General features: G+C 37.8%; 2 protein-coding genes across 8 annotated transcripts in view; one reads left to right on the top strand and one right to left on the bottom strand.

Moving 5' to 3' along the window:
- Window positions 1–11,624, top strand: part of nrxn3b (neurexin 3b) — a 308,570-nt gene extending 296,946 nt beyond the window's left edge. The window contains exon 21 of one of the 2 annotated variants that reach the window (XM_036582439.1): window positions 9,027–11,624. In XM_036582439.1, coding sequence (XP_036438332.1) covers window positions 9,027–9,658 — 632 coding nt within the window. In that variant the 3' untranslated portion in view covers window positions 9,659–11,624. Of the gene's footprint in view, window positions 1–8,705 lie in introns of both variants that reach the window. The other variant, XM_036582438.1, reaches the window with a different exon arrangement.
- Window positions 11,625–17,171: 5,547 nt separating this feature from the next.
- LOC118815972 (centrosomal protein of 128 kDa) overlaps window positions 17,172–18,947 on the bottom strand; it is a 36,069-nt gene continuing 34,293 nt past the window's right edge. For 3 of the 6 annotated variants that reach the window (XM_036582433.1, XM_036582431.1, XM_036582437.1), the window contains exons 23-24: window positions 17,972–18,050; window positions 17,172–17,651 (exon numbers count right to left, since the gene is read on the bottom strand). In XM_036582433.1, coding sequence (XP_036438326.1) covers window positions 17,551–17,651; window positions 17,972–18,050 — 180 coding nt within the window. In that variant the 3' untranslated portion in view covers window positions 17,172–17,550. The remainder of the gene's footprint in view (window positions 17,652–17,971; window positions 18,051–18,947) is intronic. The other 3 variants (XM_036582434.1, XM_036582432.1, XM_036582435.1) reach the window with 2 other exon arrangements.

Genomic DNA, 18,947 nt, shown 5'->3' with positions numbered 1-18,947 from the left:
TCACTTAACTCCTGGCTGTGCTTTGGTTCTGCTCTTATTTTCAAGAAACTCTCAGGTAAGGGGTATTAGTTGGCACATATTGAGCAGGGAGAGAGGTGATCTTAATGGCCCTTTGATAAATGGAACAGTATTCATACATCTGACTGAGAACACCAGTGTAATGCATCGGAGCACACCAATGGACATGAAGGAATAATCTGCAAAGCAAAAGGACAAATCAAAACTAACAAAGGCAGTATTTCCTTTAGGGCATCAGGGATTAGCATTTGAGGAAGCAACTTCAATGTGGCCAGTTTCACACTCAGCTAAAAAGACTCAAAAGACACCTGTACAGTAGTCTACAGACGTTTAGGTCAGCTTTTCTAAGCCCACAGGGATATCTTGAATAAAGACAATAAATGCACAGAGTTTAGCTTGCACAATGTTTTGGTGATGAGTTAGCAGTGGCTCAGGTGAGCAAATCTGCTGCAGTAAGGTCAGCAAATCTGCTCCTGTGTCCAACACATGACAAAGGATTTCTCTATGGTATGCTTTCTAAAATGCAGGCCAAGAATTGACAGCCTCACTTAGGACTCAGCACAAGCAGCACAGAGATTAGGCATAGCTCTCACACAGTTGCTGTGATTGTCAGCTGTTATGGTTCCTATATTAACCTCCAAGTGTTGATCATGTGTTTGATGACATGAAACCCAGCTTCTTACATGCTTACGTGTTCAAGTTATATTGCAAATTAGTGGCGTAAATCATCCCCGGGCCCATATGCAGAGCTTTTGTACCGAGCCCCAGTAATCCGAAAGACAAATCCGGCAAAACCTGACATTATAGCACAAAGTCATTATCATATGATAGTAGAAAATATAAACAACGTGTGTCATGCAGTCAAATCCTATGATGTTGAGCATGTTATCCGTGTGGCATTAATACGTAAAGACTTGATGTGGTTCAAAAACCTCTTGTGAAATCTGACCTGACACCTCAGACCTTTAATTTACTATTTTTGGCTTTAGAGAGTGACTCGCAGCAACACATGGACACTTATATTTTATAGTTATATTTTATATTATATTTTCAGATATTTTATCGTTTTTTTTCCTCCTGACTCAATAATGTTACATTCAATTTTAACAAAAAAGCCTTACATAGTGCAGCTTGCATGTATTTTCAGCCTATGGTAAGGTTCAAAGACGAATCCAAAGCTAACATGTATTTGTTTTTAGCTTCAGGAATGTGCAGAAAAAACAACACACTCTATGAGAGTGTTGTGTATATTATAAGTCTCTGCAGGCACATCTTTTGCCCATATCTGGAACATCAAATTCACTACTAACTGGAAACCCCCAGAAGCTGCTCTTTCACACAGACTACCTACACCTGACATGAGCAGTGCGGTAGTGTAACTACAGCTCGTATGCACTGTCCATTCACACATACAGCTTTTCTGCTGCGGAGCAGTGCAGCATTCATGTTATTGTAGCAGAACATTTTTGTGTGCATCTCGGCTATTTTTGCCACCCTGCACCGTGTGCTCTACTGTACACTGCAGCAAAAGTTCAGATATCAAGTTTCAAGTTTATTTGTCATTTGCACTTGTCAGGACATTCATGCATTGAAATGCTAGTGGTGAGGCACAGGTAATCACTCCACAGCAACAGTGCAGACAAAACAAAGTAAAAATACAAAAAGAAAATACTAAAACTGAAATATATTAAATATACACAAAATATACAGAGACAACAGGGACCTATGTAAGAAAAAGGTTCTGCTATGTACAAATATATTAAACAAGGGATATCTGTTGAACCCACACCATTGTGTGAATGCTGTAACTCAGTAGTTCTCAAACTGTGGTATGTGTACCTCCAGGAGTACATTGAATGACACTGGGGGTACATTAAAAAATTAACCTCCATTTAATTTCATTTAATCAGCCAGCCACACTATTACACAAGTACTTCCCATGGGCGACACAAACAGCTTCCAGCACTTGGCTGTGATAGTTTAGTATTTTACTCTTTCATCATAAAAGGTTGTATTAAAGGAAAAAGTGTTTCACTCCAGCCTCTTCTGAACACTGCACATTCAGAGAAACTAAAGACAGTAGAGTCAGTTCAGTTTATGGAGCACTGCTGTGTGCGAAGTGAGGATCCTTTGCTAACTGTTGTTAAGACCTGTATTATACTTGTTAGTTGTGTGCTTGAGTTAGTTTCAATTTCACAAATGCAGTGTAGAATGTGGTTTTAGTTATTTGTTTGAAGCTGCTGTGATTCTGAGCTGAGGATATTAGCTGCTGTGGTATGCGCGATCTGTGGCTCAGATTATTGAACATTTTGTTACTCACTATTTATTTAACAACCGCAGACTCTCTCTTACACGTATGTGTGAGAGCCTTTATGATTACAACTGAAGAAAGCTCTGACCAGAACTCCAGATTCACCCACACCTATAATACAGTAGTACAAAAACATTATTTATTTAAGTATTATTAATTTAGGGGAAAAAATTAACACAAATGTCTGTTGTACACTCATAAAAAGGTACTGTATGTGTACACTTTTGTTTACCAAGGTATAAACAATAATAAGACATAGTAAATATACCTTCAAAGGTACAGTCATGGTCTTAATGCTCAATTGCATACCTTAAATGACGTACCCTTGAGTATTAGTATTTTTTTTTCTGAGACTATACATCTGGTGTGTTGTTATCGTCTCATAAACAACAACTTAAATATATGTTAAGGTGGATTTATTTTTATAAGTCAAAATGTCTCACACATACGTCATGGCAGTATATGTGTGTATGTGTGTATAAGGAGCGAGAGGGCGTACACAGCAGAAAGTTAAATGTGAAAAAAGTTTGGAAACCACTGCTCTAACCTAATAGCATAGGCCCAGAAATAAAAACAAGATCATCCCTGTCGCTCATCTCACTGCATTGAAGAAGCATGGTTAACATAAGAAGTCGAGGCCCCCCAAAGCAAAGGCCTATATGCAAATGAATGCCCTGCGTACCCAGACACTAAGGCACTGTTTCAGATAAAAGCCACAGTAATACTACCAGAGTGCAAGTATTTACATTTGGCATACTATGAAATTGCAGATTTCTCTATGCAGCTGTTGTCTGTGTCTGTATAGAAGGCACACACACATTCAGAATAGAATTTGGATCATTAATGGCTTAATTTTTGATATTGGAAAGACTTTTTTCTGTGCTTAATATTTTCATTGTGGCTGCACTAACAGTGGGTCTTAGGAAGCACTAACTTTATCACAGTTTGAGTTCCAAAGTACCCTGTGCTGGTGAATTCCAAGTGACACACCCCCTGTTGTGCCGCTCCACCCATGTCAGTGCATGCACATTAATTTCTGGTCATAAAAATAGTAGGTGAATAGTAAGTGGCTAAACATGGAAAAATATTGGCTTGTGTCCAGCCAGCAATACATCAACACTGGGCAAGAAGCTATTCTTGGCCTGGATAAGAAAAAGGGTCTTAAGTCTTTCATTGTGAAATGTTTGCCTAGGTTTTGTGTCCCTGAAGTTTGAAAGAGGGTTACAAATCTTGATATAGGGCAGTGGTTTTTAAACCAGTCATCAGGGACCCCAAGACTGCACATTTTTGAGAATCATGAACATCAGTGGGGTTCCTGAGTGGTACAACTGTCCAGGCATTGGCCCTATCATCAGGAGATGGCGAGTTCAATCCCTGGTGATGCTACAGCCAACCATGGCCAGGAGTTCAAGAAAGCACAATTGGCCTCGCTCTCTCTGGGTGGACAGGAATACCTAAATCAAAGTACACTGAGTAATTTGAAATAGACTTGCTTATATCATACGTTCTGTCAGTGGTGGGAACAAGTCACTGAACTGCAAGAAACAAGTAAGTTTATGTTTAGCTAGTTAGTTGACACTGAAGTCCAAGTCCCAAGTCAGTACTCACAAGTCAGCACAGACAAGTCCCAAGTCAAGCTCAAGCAATAGAGTCCTAACTTCAAGTCCTAAACAAGTAAGCAAATTTGTTTCAGCACTAAACACCAAAAATGGTAATGTTATTACTACCATAATGATAATCCATAAGTAGTATATGTTAGTAAATTAAATTTACTGAATTTGAAAGACTGCACGGAATGAAATTTACAGAAAAGTCAAATGAAGGTGAGTTTTTCACTTGTTTTAAATGCAGAAGCTATGGGGAAGTCTTAGTTAAGACTAGAGTTTGAGGGCTGAATGAAGGCATACTGATACCTTGATTGAATTTCACTTATTTCCAGCTTATGAAGGCAAAATAAAAAAACTCACGCTGGGCTTAAATATGGTTATAGCTATTGAAGTAGCCGGTAGGGGTCAGTATCAAACGACTACAACTGAAAACTAACCAAAAAAAGGTAACTGATTGTAGATAGTCTCGTCTACAGCCAGATGCGTCTCCACATTTCTTCCAATAGGTTTAAGTCTAATTCAGTGTCTGAGTCTTTGATGTTTTAATCGGAGTCAAGTTGCAGGTCTTTTTTTTATTTTGTTGAATCTAGTCTGAAGTCATTAAATTTGTGACTTAAATCTGACTCGATGTGACTCGAGTCCACACCTCTGCATTCTGTGTTGCCTAGCTAAAAACAATAGCCACAGCCGTGTCTTTCTTTCTCAGTACACAGTTGGGTGTCACTGTGCATAAGCATCAGATTCAGGGAGGAGCCATTACTTCCAGCTTCCACAATGTGGCAACATGGAGAAGCACAGTAAGAAACAGCCTTCAAAAAAACATAATGTGCTTGGCCCAAGCCAAGTCCAAAGTCTTGAATTTTGAACATAAAATGTGTAAGGAGAAAATCTAGTTTTAATCAGTTCAGAATTACTAAGTGAAGTCATAGTCTACTGTAAGAGGTCTTTTAGCGAGAATCGTTGTTAGTAACGCAAAGAATGCCGTAGGTGTGCATTTTAAAAACACTTCAATCCTCAAATTTAGATTGTGGCCATGTTTTCTTGCAATAACTTTTTAAAACTATTACATATTAGAATGTTGCTTCTCTTCAGAACCAACATTCATTGTAATGGACATCAGAAATAACTATTGGAGCATGCTAAAAAATATGAATATACACCGCTGCTAGCTTGATGCTAACATCATTTTGGAAGTCTTACAAATTCATTGTGTGCCCCCATCCCCAGCAACATAAAAACTGAGACTTTATAAACGTAGGAGGACACAGTATATTCTGTGCAATATGAATGGGATAACATGTAACCCTCAGCTTTACGTGTTTTTTGAGTGTTACTTGAATGAGAAAAATGGTACAAATTGTTTGATGTTTTTGTGAGATTTAACGACTGATTTTAAATATGTTTTTGAAATGTTAGTGTGGCTTGCAGTTTCAGATTCGTAGGTCGTTCACCATTCAAAACAAAATGGATCCTAGTCTTGTATGGCTGGAAACTGTTGCTAAGTTTGGTGCAGAGTGAACAGACTTTCCTGTAAAGACAAAGAGTTTGGCTCATAGAAATAAAAGGTAACCTATAGCAGTTGTTCTTTTCAAAACACGGGGCTTATATCTATAGTGATAATAGCAGCCTATAAGTGCTATCAAGTCACATACCCCCACAAGTCAGTTCCAGTATTGCGTCATTAATGGAGAAGTCTAAGTCTCAAATATTTTTCCTTTTTTCAAGTCTAAGGTCATAATAATTATATCTTAAAACTTCTGCTCTACAGCCTTATGGGGTTTTGTGAATACTAAAATCATTAAATTAATTTGCCATCTTGTGGAATTTCTCATGTTGTTTTTACTGTTGATAAATGTCTAGCGAATGGCTGTCGGTTATGCAGTTGTTTAAAGTGAATGTATTAATATTTACACACCACCAGTGAAAAATGTATGATTGTATGAAAACAAATAATATGCACCAAATTATCAAGATATAGAATTGAGTGTATGCATTTTTGTTTTTACAGGTAGATGTTTATATCTTAAAATATCCCACAGCCCTTGGCTCAGTGTTTTTCTAAGACCTGTAATTCAGTCTCCTGATCCCAGCTTGCAGTGCTGTTACTCTGCTTTCCCTAAATGCAACTTACTCAAAAGGAAATTGTTTTAGCAATATCAACTTAAATTTGTCAGCTTTGTCAGTTTCCAAAATATAGTTTTATAGTATATTGTTTTACAGTTTAGTACTACAAAAAATTAAAAGTATTAAGTAACCTATAGTGTTTTATAAACAGTTGTATAAACAATGCCCTCCAGAATTGTTGCAACCCTTGGCAAAAATGATTAAAAAAATGCTATGAAAATGTGACTTGATCTTGAAAGTATATTTTCAAGATTTGTTTTTAAATTCTGTTTTTTTTCTCCTTTTTTTTCTCCTCTTCAACTTCTTTTTTTTTATCTAAGGGTGCCAACAAATTTGGGGGTCACATTGTATATACATATTAATCAGGTAGTACAAAAGTTGTTATCATGATTATATTTTCACTCAAAGTTTTTGATTGCTTATAATTTCATTGAGAAAAAAGACAATTAATGCAGTTCCTTAATCAAGGCATTACCTTAATAACAGTAAATATACTAGATTTTACACTTGATTTTCTCTGACTGACCCATTCATTTCCTTATCTGAACTGGATAGAAAACAAGTTGCAGCTTAGGGTCTGTAAGAGTATCAGTTTTGATAGTGCTATTTTTTTTCTTGTAGATGGGCATGTATATGCTCATTGTTTGTATATCCCCATCCCTTCCTTACAGCCAAAAGCTCTAATGCCGCCCGACCACTTCGTACCGCCTTTACATGGACATGGCAACTGACGCACACATTCATTTCCATCTATATCATCTACCTAGTATGTCAATAGGTCCCCGTCTTTCTCCCTTTTTCCTCATTTAGCATTGATAGAATATGTACAGTCATCCATTTATTCAGAAATAATGTACAAATTAGCAAATTTAAATTAAGCACAATTTCCAAAAAAGGAAAAAAAAAAACACAATTGTATATACTAAAAGACAAATTAATTTATCTAAGTGATCCTAAATGTACAGTTTTTTTTTTGTAAAAAAAATATGTATTTGTCAAAAGAAAAAATGTACAGGATGGTGAAGTTTATTTTTCATGTCATGGTATGTGGGTATGTATGTTGTTGCCTCCTGTATCATCATCTTTATTTTTTAAGAAAATTACGTTAAATCCATAGACTAACCATGTCTATCCAAGAGCATTCTTACAGAACTTTCTTTTGTAATTTTTTTTTCTTCCTGCCAAAATCATGCGGGCAATTAATTGATGTAAGTTACAAAAACAATGGTTTGCTTCCTTTAAAAAAGGCTTGTTTTTTTCTGGTTTGTTTGTTTGTTTTTGTTAATTACTAATCCCTTTTAATCAAGTTACCTGTGCCTTTGGTTTGCGAATGTTTCTAGTGTCTGCTCTAACAGTTCAAAAGTGTTTGCACTGCCTTGATTTCCTCTTTCCTTTTGGTTCGCTGGTAAAGACTTGCATTGCCTAATAGTGCCCTATGTTTGTAAGTCTGCAGTGTTTTCAGCAAGCCCTACTGGTGAAGGTTTGAGCAGCTTCAACCAACATCTGGATGTTTTACTCCTTCACATACTTACAAACTCATGACGTAAACTCTTTTATCAGTCAAGCATATTGTTGAACATAGCAAAGAAGAAATTTTGCTTTTATTATGACAACCAGGAATTGGTCCATTTATTAGTTTGGCTTATTTACACATTTGCAAAAAAAAAAAGTGTGAAGATTTTTGCAATCCAGATTAAGACAATTGAAAGTGTAGATTCTGTGTTGAAAATCCTAGACATAATATATGGATAAGGAATGACTTTCAACTACTAATTTCAAGTTAAATGAACAAGTCAAAACATCAAGGTGTTGTTGAACTGTTATGTGACTTTGTGCCATTGTGGTGACTATTTGAGCACTGTCAAAAGGCAAATGGCTTTGATTTTTCTATCAAAGCTTATTTTAAAGTGTACGTAGTTGTTTTCCTTCTGTGAGATCAGTGTATGTAAGCCTCATGTAGTAAAATACTGGGTCTGTTTTTGGGGAAACCATTGTTAAAGCTGATGAGTTAGCATATAGCAAAGGTGCACAACTCCGGTCTTGGAGGGCCGATGTCTAGCACAGTTTGGAGGTTTCCCTGCTCAAACACACCCACTTAACCTGGCAATTAAAAGATAAGTTTAATCAGCTGTGTTGGACCAGGTAAATCACCAGACTGTGCTGGACACCGGCCCTCCAGGACCAGAGTTGTGCACCCCTGCCATATAGAGTTGTGAAATATCTTAATTAATCCTAGCTGAGGTTCAAACCCACTGTATTTTTTGCTGAATGATTTTAGTCTTTTAAAGAGTTTCCCCTCTTCTGGTACTGCTAATCTTCTATGGACAAACCCTAGGTAATTTACATTGAAAATATATAGTGAAGCCTGAATACAAATTCCTATGTCCTGTATAAAATTACAGTTTAGCTCAAAACCTAGCCACCTCTGTTACAGCCTTTTGATGCAATTAATCATGTCTCCCCATCTCTTTCTTTTGTTTTGGTCTTAATTTGCTTTGGGCATTGATGTAAAAACTTTTTTTTTCCTTTTGTTTCATATTTTTTTCGGAATTTGTTTTGTGGTTGCTTTGCTCTGTTTGTTTTCAGTAGCATTTTTAAGGAGGTAATTTACCACTAATTTGCTGTCTTTTTGTATTGTTTTCTAGGAGGGGAATTAGTGATTCCCGTTCTAGTTGAGGACCCCATAGATATCCCTCCTGTTTCCACTCGATCCCCTTTCATTCCTCTTCCCCCAACCCTACACCCTGTTCTCACCATTATTGAGACCACCAAAGAGTCCCTGTCCATTGCCACTGAGGTGGGCGTACCTTGCTTGTCGGACCGAGGCAACGATGATTGTGATGATGATGGTGATGATGATGGTGATGGCTTGGTGATATCTGGGTTTGGATCTGGGGAGACATACGACTCTAGCCTCCCCCCTACTGATGATGAAGATTTTTACACCACCTTCTCCCTGGTAACAGATAAGATCTTGACCACATCGGCCTATGAAGGTGGCTACAAAGCTCTCGCACCCAAGTGGGAGACGAAGGACTTTAAGCCTAGTAAGCCTTCTGAGGCAGGCAGGACTACACTCATACCACATCTGCCTGACCCTAGAAGCTCCGTAGCAGCATTTGTTACATCTGAGGCACCTCCTAAAATTCCTGCTGGTAAAATAAACAACCGTGAGGTCAAACCCCAACCAAATGTAGTGCTGCTCCCTCTGCCCACATCTTACGACAATGATGGCACCAAACCCAGAGGCCCGCTCATCACCCAGCCAATGCTGCGCAACGTGCCCAGCGCTCTGCCCACCGTACCAGGAATCAGGAGGGTTCCACCTGGTGCCTCGGAAGTTATACGCGAATCCAGCAGCACTATGGGTATGGTGGTGGGCATTGTGTCAGCTGCTGCCCTTTGCATCCTCATCCTACTCTATGCTATGTATAAGTACAGGAACAGAGACGAAGGTTCCTACCAAGTGGATGAGACACGAAATTACATCAGCAACTCAGCACAGACTAATGGCGCAGTAATTAAGGACAAGCAGCAAAGTACCAAGGGTACCAGTAGCAAGAGACCAAGAGACAAGGACAAGGAATACTATGTATAAAACAAAATCTGAACAACAGACCCAAAACTGGAGAATTTTTGCAGTACTATACTTAAAAAGGAAATTCTCTAAGAACTCAAACATTGAGTCTGAAATAAATTGTAGGCATTGTGGTTTGAAGCAGACTTTCTGTGGTAAGGGAATGGAGAATGTTGATGGTGACATGGAGGATCTTGTTTATATCTGTCTGGTTATGGGACATAACCAGTGTAAAATATGTCACTGTTACATTGTTATCCCCAGAATGACTTTTTAAAGTACATGATCCTTGGCATAAAAAAGTGTCCACTGTAGCCCTGTACAATACAATAATGATCATCAACCATGTTGGGCATGCATGTCAAATGTGTGTGATTTAGTGTTGGCGTCTTTGCAAGAGCAGAGCTAGAGAAAGATTTGTTGTGGCCCGAAGGTAAACTGTGAGCACAATTTGCCATAAAAGCAGCTCATTTGTTTTTGTTGCAAATCTAATCCTGAAGTATTTTTAAGGAGTGGGTGGTGGAAATGACACATTTGAATAATTTTGTATTTCATTTTTGCATTTTCTTTTTTTTTTTTCTTTTCCATTTGTTCATGTCTAATTACTGAGGACATTCAAATATGATTCAAATTTCAGTGTGACCTGTGCCAGAGTCACTTAACAAATGGGCCTCATTCACCTTCTTAAAAGCATATTTTTTTGAGAGAGAAAATAAAAATGTCCTTTTCAGGTTTCCTCTTGACTGGTTGTATCTAAAGTATAAGACCTGGCATTTCTGTGCCACTGAAGTCCTTTCAGAGTTTTTTGTACTAAAAGTCATGCAAAAACACAGGACCATTTTGAGTCATAAGGCATGTGAATTCTACGAATAATTACACCAAACAGTTCTCTCTTATCCAGTCCCTTTTGTGGTTGCATACACGGACATGCCATAGCGAAAAACGAGCAAAAAAATTAAATGTCAGAATAACATCAAGTACATTTTGTCACAGGATTTGTAGCAACTATGTACCCAGGCCCTTTTCACCATATCCAGTATCTGAAGGAAAGGTAAAGTATGAGGAATTTATCATTATTACACAAGCTAAACCGAATGTGGAGTTTCAATGTTATCACCATCAAATGTGTCATAAGTAACACTGTTTACATATTTTACTACATAAATACTGTAGTACCTTGTAGGCTGATACCGAACATTTGAATTTTGCATATATTACTTTATCTGTAAATTCAGTTTATTTTGTTAAACTGACTTGGATTATTTGGTGTAATCCATTATAAATAAAAAAAATACCATTCACAAAGAGTTGAGAATAATGCAGATAATGCAAAATGATTTTTTTATCAAGAAATTACAGATGCTAGGTTATATATGGAGAGAGAGACCTCACTATTCTCAGTTGTATCGGCCTCCTTATTACTGTTTGTGTTCCATTATTTGTTTTATTATTAATAATAATAAGATGAAGAGAGCACACACAATAAAAACAGATGATGGAATTGAATGCATAGTGCCGCTATATTTCTGAAGTACGTTGTTTTACTTTATCTGTGTTCCATTGTAATTTAATTTCTGTCATGTTCTACTGTGTTATTTCCTATTTGTTTATTTTTTTCACCATGTCACAGAAGCAATTTTGTGTGTATATTTCGTTTTGATTGTCGTTTCTGTTCTTTTTTTATTTATCAGTTATTTTTGCTCTTTTAACTTTAAACTATGTCCAGCAATAAAATGTTCCCAGATGTTTTCAATATTACTGTAATAGTTGCTGTTTTTAGATGTCATTTGTTTAGTTTTGACCTATTGTATATTTTTCAACTTAACAACTGCAGCCATCCAGTTCCCTACCTGGAAATGAACCTTCAGCCCTCCAGTTATTAGCCATTAGCATCTCAGGAGATGGAACCGTGCATGAGGACAACACTGATTAGATCTGGTGATGGTACAAATGCCAAGGAAGAATTAAAGCCTTTGACTTGCATCATTATTGCTATTTCTCATGTCCACAGACTTTGTTCACTTATTTTCACTTTGTTGACAATATTGCTTATATTGTTTAAAAACAAAGGTGCCAAATGAAACCAGATGGGTTCTTTGGAGCAGTGCCCTTAAGAACCACTGTTGGTTCACTGAATCAACTGGAAGATTGTTTAAAGAACCATTAATGTAAATGATGTGAGAGTGTGAAGAACCTCCACATAATGTCCTATACCAGTGAAAGGTTTTTCTGAGAACCATAGGCCCAAGCCAGACATTCATTTTTAAGCATGTACACAGCAGCTGCAAAGTGCAACTTTCAAACACACCAAAAACTGTACACATCTAAATGAGTTTGGGCTTTGTTGTGTACACAGCACTCGCTGTTAGTGGGAATACAGCTAATAGGGAGAAACTACATGGAAATCTTTAAAGAGCTCTATGAAGAATCTCCAGCACTTACCATTGTAATTGTTCCAACTAAGCTGAGGTTACCTGTAACAGATGAGGATGGTTAAAGGCAAAACTATACAATCCATGTTGTTTAAACAGAAAAGTTTTCTAACTTAGATACATAAAATATGTATGTATCAAAATAAACGATTAGAGAAGAGGCTGTGCCAAACTCTTCTCACTGTTCACCTAATTGAATTAATTAACACTGTGCAGAGGCTGTACTTTGGCCTGGCTAGCTCTCGCTGTGAGTTTTCTTCAAAACAGTGCTATATTAGCCACCAAGAGAGTAAATCTAATAACATGTATTCTGTAACTTACACACTTCAGTAATCTAAAACGGTGAAAATGGTTACTTTCATTATACAAAAACTTCAGGCTCTGCAGTGAATCTTCAGAAAAATCTGATTGCTGTCAGCATTCAACTATGCTATAGGAATACAATAAGATAACCAAAAGCACATTCTGCTTTAACTTGGTTAACTATATTAAAATAATCTTCTACATTTTACCCCAAATTAGGTTGTGCCCTGCTCTTCCCTACTAGCAAACACATATACTGCCAAAAGATATACTGCATGCCTCAAATTGGTTAGCAAAATGACTTGGGCCACTGTTAATAAAAATAAAAATAGTAGACTTCGAGAATAAAGTCGCAATATTTAGAGGATAAAGTGGGCTAACTGTAGGGTGGCTGCCATAACACGTTGGGGTCTCGGTTGCTGTACGGCGACGATTTCCACTTACAACTGTCTCCTTGTGGATCAATCATTTTGATTATCATTCTCATTGTCTGTGAAACTACACTTCGAATGGTACAGAGATGTGGCCATTGATAGCTGTGTAGACGACCACTGCCTGTGATTCTCCTTCAACAAAAGTTTCCTCCGAGTCCCTCTGGCTCTTCATTCTAAATAAACAGTTTCCTGCACAGCCGTTTCAGTCGTTTCTTTTACTAATAACAGTCTGGTGCTGATGTGCCAGGAGAGACAGGGAGACTGAGTATTTCTTTATGGGTGAAATCGATATGAAAGTATAATTCCATCAACTCCTAAACGCCCCTTATTTTAACACAAGAAGGCGCTGCCTCAAAGCCTTTGGCCACAACGCAACCTTTCCTGGTATTACTGCCACTTCAATGTCGTAATTCTACGACTTTATTCTCGAAATATGACAATTGCTCGAAGTCTACTATTTTTATTTTCATTAACAGTGGCCCTAAAATGCCGTCGTAGAAAGGTCTGGTGTTCAAAGGCAGGGTATTTACATCAAATGATGTACTGACGGTTCTCTCAGTAGACGAAATTTCAGCTAAAAGAAAACTGATACTCTGGGAGTTTCATCATTCTAAATCTTAAGTGAATGAGAGGATTTAATCAAAAGTGGTATGAATATATTTTCTACAAACAGCTGAATTAAAATCCAATTAACAAATACTTCAGTACTTTTTGAATCTCCTTTTTAACACATTATTTTTTAACTTAGATGTATGACGTTGCAGTGTAGACTGTAATTGAACTACATTCCTATTCATATTTTATTTTAATAAATCATCATAAGAAATTCTTAAGTGGTCATCCATTAGGCTATTTCATGCAGTATTAAGCATGAAATATGTTACCAACCTTTATTATTCAATGCCTTCCCTATTAGGGCACTGACTAAGAGGTTTTAAACAACTACAATGGTGATGAACCTGCCTTGATTGAAATGTGTTTTTGTGTGGAATTTTTAAAAAAACATTGACATCATGGCTTTCACTTGCACATACTCTTTGCTGTTTTGCATATGCTGTTGAGCATGCTTCAGGACACAACATGGTGGACAGAGCAGTGTCAGTGTTGCCTGTAATATCAGGTTTGATTATGTATAATTTAGCTTTACTCTTTCATTACATGCTACAAAGACATCATAATGTACTGCACTGTTCTTTTACATCTACCTCTCCAGGGGTTAGGGACAGCCTCTAATCATTTGTAATAATTTTACACTAGATATTGGAACATTGCTGTGAGGATCTGATTGCATTCAGCAACAAGGGAATTAGTGATGTCAGGTACTGATATTGGATGATTAGTTATGGATCGTAAACAGCACTCATTCCAAAGATGGAACTCCATCACTCCAGGGAATACAGTTCTACTGCTCAATGCTGGGAGGCTTTATACCAACATTAGACATTGGGCACAGTGACCTTAGCACATGTGCAGCTGCTCTAGAACTTCCCATTCTGTTGGCGATGTTTTCTCATGGAGATTATAAAAGCTGTTTGTGTGCAATTGAATGCCTGTTTCAGCAACGGGTGCATGTTAACATAGGTGAGAGGAAATGCCAGATTGAGGTGGATCAAAAGGTACATTAATTGTCCATTTTATCAGGTCCACTTACCATACAGGTGACCTGTTTCTCTGCATAATGTGTTAGCCCAAAGGAATTTGCTAGAGAGAAAAGGCATTTCTTGCTAAATGGTCTACAGCCACCCAATCAACCACTCTTGAGCAGCAGCCTTCACTCATCTAAAAGCACATCCAGTGGGCATTCTGGCTTGACACAGGGACAGGACAAATTAGTTTTTGAGCAACCTCGATCCACCATTTTCATACTCCTTCATGACAATAAGGAGCATGCGTTCACTTGTTTATTTTCTGATAAACAGTCCTACAGTAGCAGCTTTTTTGGCTTTGTGCAGCCACAGCGATAGCCCCCAGAAGGGGCCTGAGCCCCTGCCCGTTTGCCTTCAGGAAGTGCCCTTTGTGGTCAGTGTATAATAATTATGTTTTGTATGGCATTGTACAAGGTCTATTTCACAAGGCAAGGCACAGCTCAGCCTCACCCTGAGTCAGTAAGTCAGGGTCCAAATGCATCTTAGTATTAAGATCATCTTCACTGGTAGACAGCGTTCAGAGTGATGCTTGCACTGCCATTTAAGAATCATCTTTGTGCTAAAATGCTTTTGAGAAACCCAGACCAGTTTGAAGCCCAACCCTCCCAGGTGCAGTACCACCATCTGTCGAGATTTCACCTCAGTCACCTTTGAACATGAACATTGTAATGCATGCATCCGAGACAGGTCAGAGGTGACAGAGGTGAAATCTCCACAGATGGTCGAGAGGAGAGGAGCAGGAGGAATGGGGGAGAACAGGCAGAAATTGGAAAAACAGGACAGCTGATTCCTTTTAACGTCATGAAAGTTGCACAGAGCCCAGCAATTCACGTTTGTGTGGTTTTCTACTGGTCTTTTTTACTCTATGTTTTATTTTACACCAAATACAAAATCCATCCATCCATCCATCATCTAAACCGCTTATCCTTCTGGGTCGCGGTGGGGTGCTGGAGCCTATCCCAGCTGTCATTGGGCGGAAGGCAGGATACACCCTGGACAGGTCGCCAGTCCATCGCAGGGCAGACAAACAGACATACACACACATTCACACACACACTCACACCTAGGGGCAATTTTAGCGTGTCCAATCAGCCTGACTGCATGTTTTTGGACTGTGGGAGGAAACCGGAGTACCCGGAGGAAACCCACGCAGACACGGGGAGAACATGCAAACTCCACACAGAAATGACCCTGGTCGCCCGGCCGGGAATTGAACCCAGGCCATTCTTGCTGTGAGGCGACAGCGCTACCCACTGTGCCACCGTGCCGCCCCAAATACAAAATACACAACATAATTATATAAAATTATATATAAGTAATATAATTTGCCTATGGGCCTCATAATGAAAGCTTTTTCCCCAGCAAAGATGGACTTATAAGGAAGCGCTAAACTCAGAAAAAGGTTGTCAGTTGTGCTATTTGTAAAGCCGACCTTAGCTGGCATGGGAGCACGCTGGTTCACTGGATAAAGAAGATTCATCTCAGTAGGATAGTTGTGCTATTGAGCTAGTTAGCTAATGTTAAAAACTGTCTTACTTCATGTTATGAGCTGAGCTGTAACTTCCTATTTCGAAATGCATGGTCTCTTGAATCATTAATGGAGTCGGAACAGGGAAACAAATAACTATTATTCACAACGACCCAGTTCACATTCCAAATAACGTTAAGTTTTATACACTGCATTGTTGTCCTAACGTCGAGGCCACCAATGTGTTCAAATTGGCAGAACACAGGAAAACAATTCAAAACAGTTGGAAACAGTTTTCTGTTTGCCTTGAGTTCTCTGTTAATGTTTGCCACCATTTGCAAACAGTTTCAGGTGGCAGCTCTCTGTGAACTTAGAGGACAGCTGGATGAAGGGTTACCGTTGAAGTGGAGTGTTTACACAAAATCGCTCAAATTAAACTGTTCACGGAGAACAAGTCTGCCACAAATGTTCGCTACTGCTTGCCGAATTTGAACACAACTCACATTTATGGCTCGAGATGTTGCTCATAGATACACATACAGATGCTGCGCTGGGTTCAGCCAGGCATGTCAACGGCGGCACTTTTTTGGGGTGGTCAACATCACTTCTGGAGTGTGTTCAGTACCATTACAGAGCTGCAGTTTAAGAAAGTGCAAGTTTGGACAGAACCTATTTCAAGAATATTGCACTCAGAAAGCACAATAAGATTATATAATGGAGGAAACACAGGGACGTTGTGATGTTTATTGTTTGTGTGATGTTTATGCACAGATATGACCATGTGGTTGGTGATGTGGTCCTTTAGTCACACCAACAGAGAACCTGTTGGTGTGACTAAAGGAATACTGATTTAGTTTTGTTACATTTTATTGCTGCTACTTTGCAAATCCTTAATTTTAAATTTTGACTGGAAAAATATAGTTTTATTTATCTTTTGTATTAGCAGGAAAATTCATTAAACAGTGAATTTTTAAATATTCAACTTTGTCTTCATCGTTAGTTAGCAGATGCATAAAACAACCTCAAGCTAAGTTTAAATGCTGACAGCTACATAAGAGTTATTTGGTAACTGAGCAATTCATAATCCGAATAATCGATTATTTGTTTCGATAATCGATAGATTATTCGACTGAATACTTCCTTGGCACACACAGTATCATTTCAATGCCACAGTTTACCTAGAATGTTCCAAACATTTGGTCCCTTAAGCAAGATTAATAAAAAACAATAATTTAAAAGGATTTTGTTTCTGCATAAAACATACCACACTTTACAATCATTTTCACATTAAAGCAGGTGAAACAATAACAAATAATTTTCAGATTGTGTAAAAACAGTGCAATTCTGTAGCAATGGAGAACTAAATTAAATTTCAGCATGTAAATAAAATTTTGAAAATGTAAACATTTTTACATTGCTGTTCTAAACCTTAAAAAGATTAACAAACAACTGTATGGGGAAAAGTGTTTTCAAAATTACATAACTTGGCTAGAAAACAGACCACATTACCACATTTTAAACTGTGATAACTGCAATCATATTTTAAAACCTCCAAGTGAAGAAACATAATTATGGCTTATGTGCTGTTTCTAACATTCAGGCAATGGACTATGACTGTCCACAGTGCAGCTTATCTGTTCAGAGTTTGCACAGTGGTTTGGAGAACAGTGTTCTTGGATACAGCTGCAGCACACTCTAGACCGTCAAGGCTGTCAAGGCATCTGTGTGGTGCTAGGAAGAAAGAAAGGACTGTATAAAATGGGCACCTATTGATTATTAGTACTGATACACTGCCAACTCTATCCACACTCCTAAACAGCTGGACAGTAATAAACAAACTTTAACCAATTTATAAATAATGCAAAGATGTAAAGAAAAAATGCAAATACAAAAATCTAAGAAGTAAATGTTAAAAAAAAAATGTTAACATTCATAAAATGTAATCAGTGATAATTTTTTTTCTTAGGTTCAAATGTGTCAAACAAGTGCAGAGATTAGTGACAGTGTAGTAACTACCATAACCATTTAGGGTAAGTATTCACAGGCATTACCGGTCAAGAACTGACTACGTAGAGACGAGGACAGACCATCAAGATGCAGGCTCCATGACGTAGCATCAAGTTTCTCATCCTAGTGTCACATCACATGGGACAAGTTTGAGAAAAACCTTTTTCTTAAAAACACTGGGGAATTTATGAATACATCAAGTTTACTGTGATATTCAAGATGAATACAATGGTATTTTAAACAGAAAAAATATTGTTTTTTTATTTTGTTAGTACAAATCACAATACTTGAAAAGATGGGACAGTATGTGAAATTAGAAAGAAAACAGAAAGCAGAGATTTGCAAATCCAGTTTGACTTCTATTTACAAAAACAAAAGCCAATATATTGAACGTTTTACCTTGTAATTTTTTTTCTAATTATATTCTCACACTAAAAGTTGGGACTGGGGAAATTTAAAAGTAGGAACACATCGTAAACAGGTGATTTCCAAAGAAATATTGTTACCAGCATTAAAGTTCAAAAGCCAGGGTCAGAGTCATGGTATGGGGTGCATTAGCGCACATCAGTGAAGGCACCATTAACACTGAAAGATAAAAAACACACTTTCAAACAGCATTTGCTGCTTTCTGGGCTTATTTCAACATGACAACACTAAGCCACATTCTGCTACAACAGCATGGCTGGGTAAGCAGAGAGTGGGGATGCTTGACTGCTCTGCCTGTAGTCCAGATCTGTCTCCAACTAAAAACATGTGGTGCATTACGAAGCACAGAATACATGAATGAAGACTTATAGAGCAGAATAACAAGTTTTATTTTTAAAACTGGATCTGTTGGTGCCTTCAGTCCCAAAGAATTATTATGTATTGTAAAAAGAAAGGTCATGTAACACAGTAGCAAACATGCCCCGCTCTCAACTTTTTGGAATATGCTACAGGCATCAAATTTGGAATGACTGCAAAAGTAATCAAACAAGGAAAATGTTATTCTTTTGTATTGTTTTGAATTTAATACAAGAC

Source organism: Colossoma macropomum, unplaced genomic scaffold (assembly GCF_904425465.1).
Source record: "Colossoma macropomum unplaced genomic scaffold, Colossoma_macropomum, whole genome shotgun sequence".
Classification (NCBI taxonomy): domain Eukaryota; kingdom Metazoa; phylum Chordata; class Actinopteri; order Characiformes; family Serrasalmidae; genus Colossoma; species Colossoma macropomum.
The sequence above is the reverse complement of the archived record's forward strand: the minus strand, read 5'-3'. Positions and strand labels throughout refer to the sequence as shown.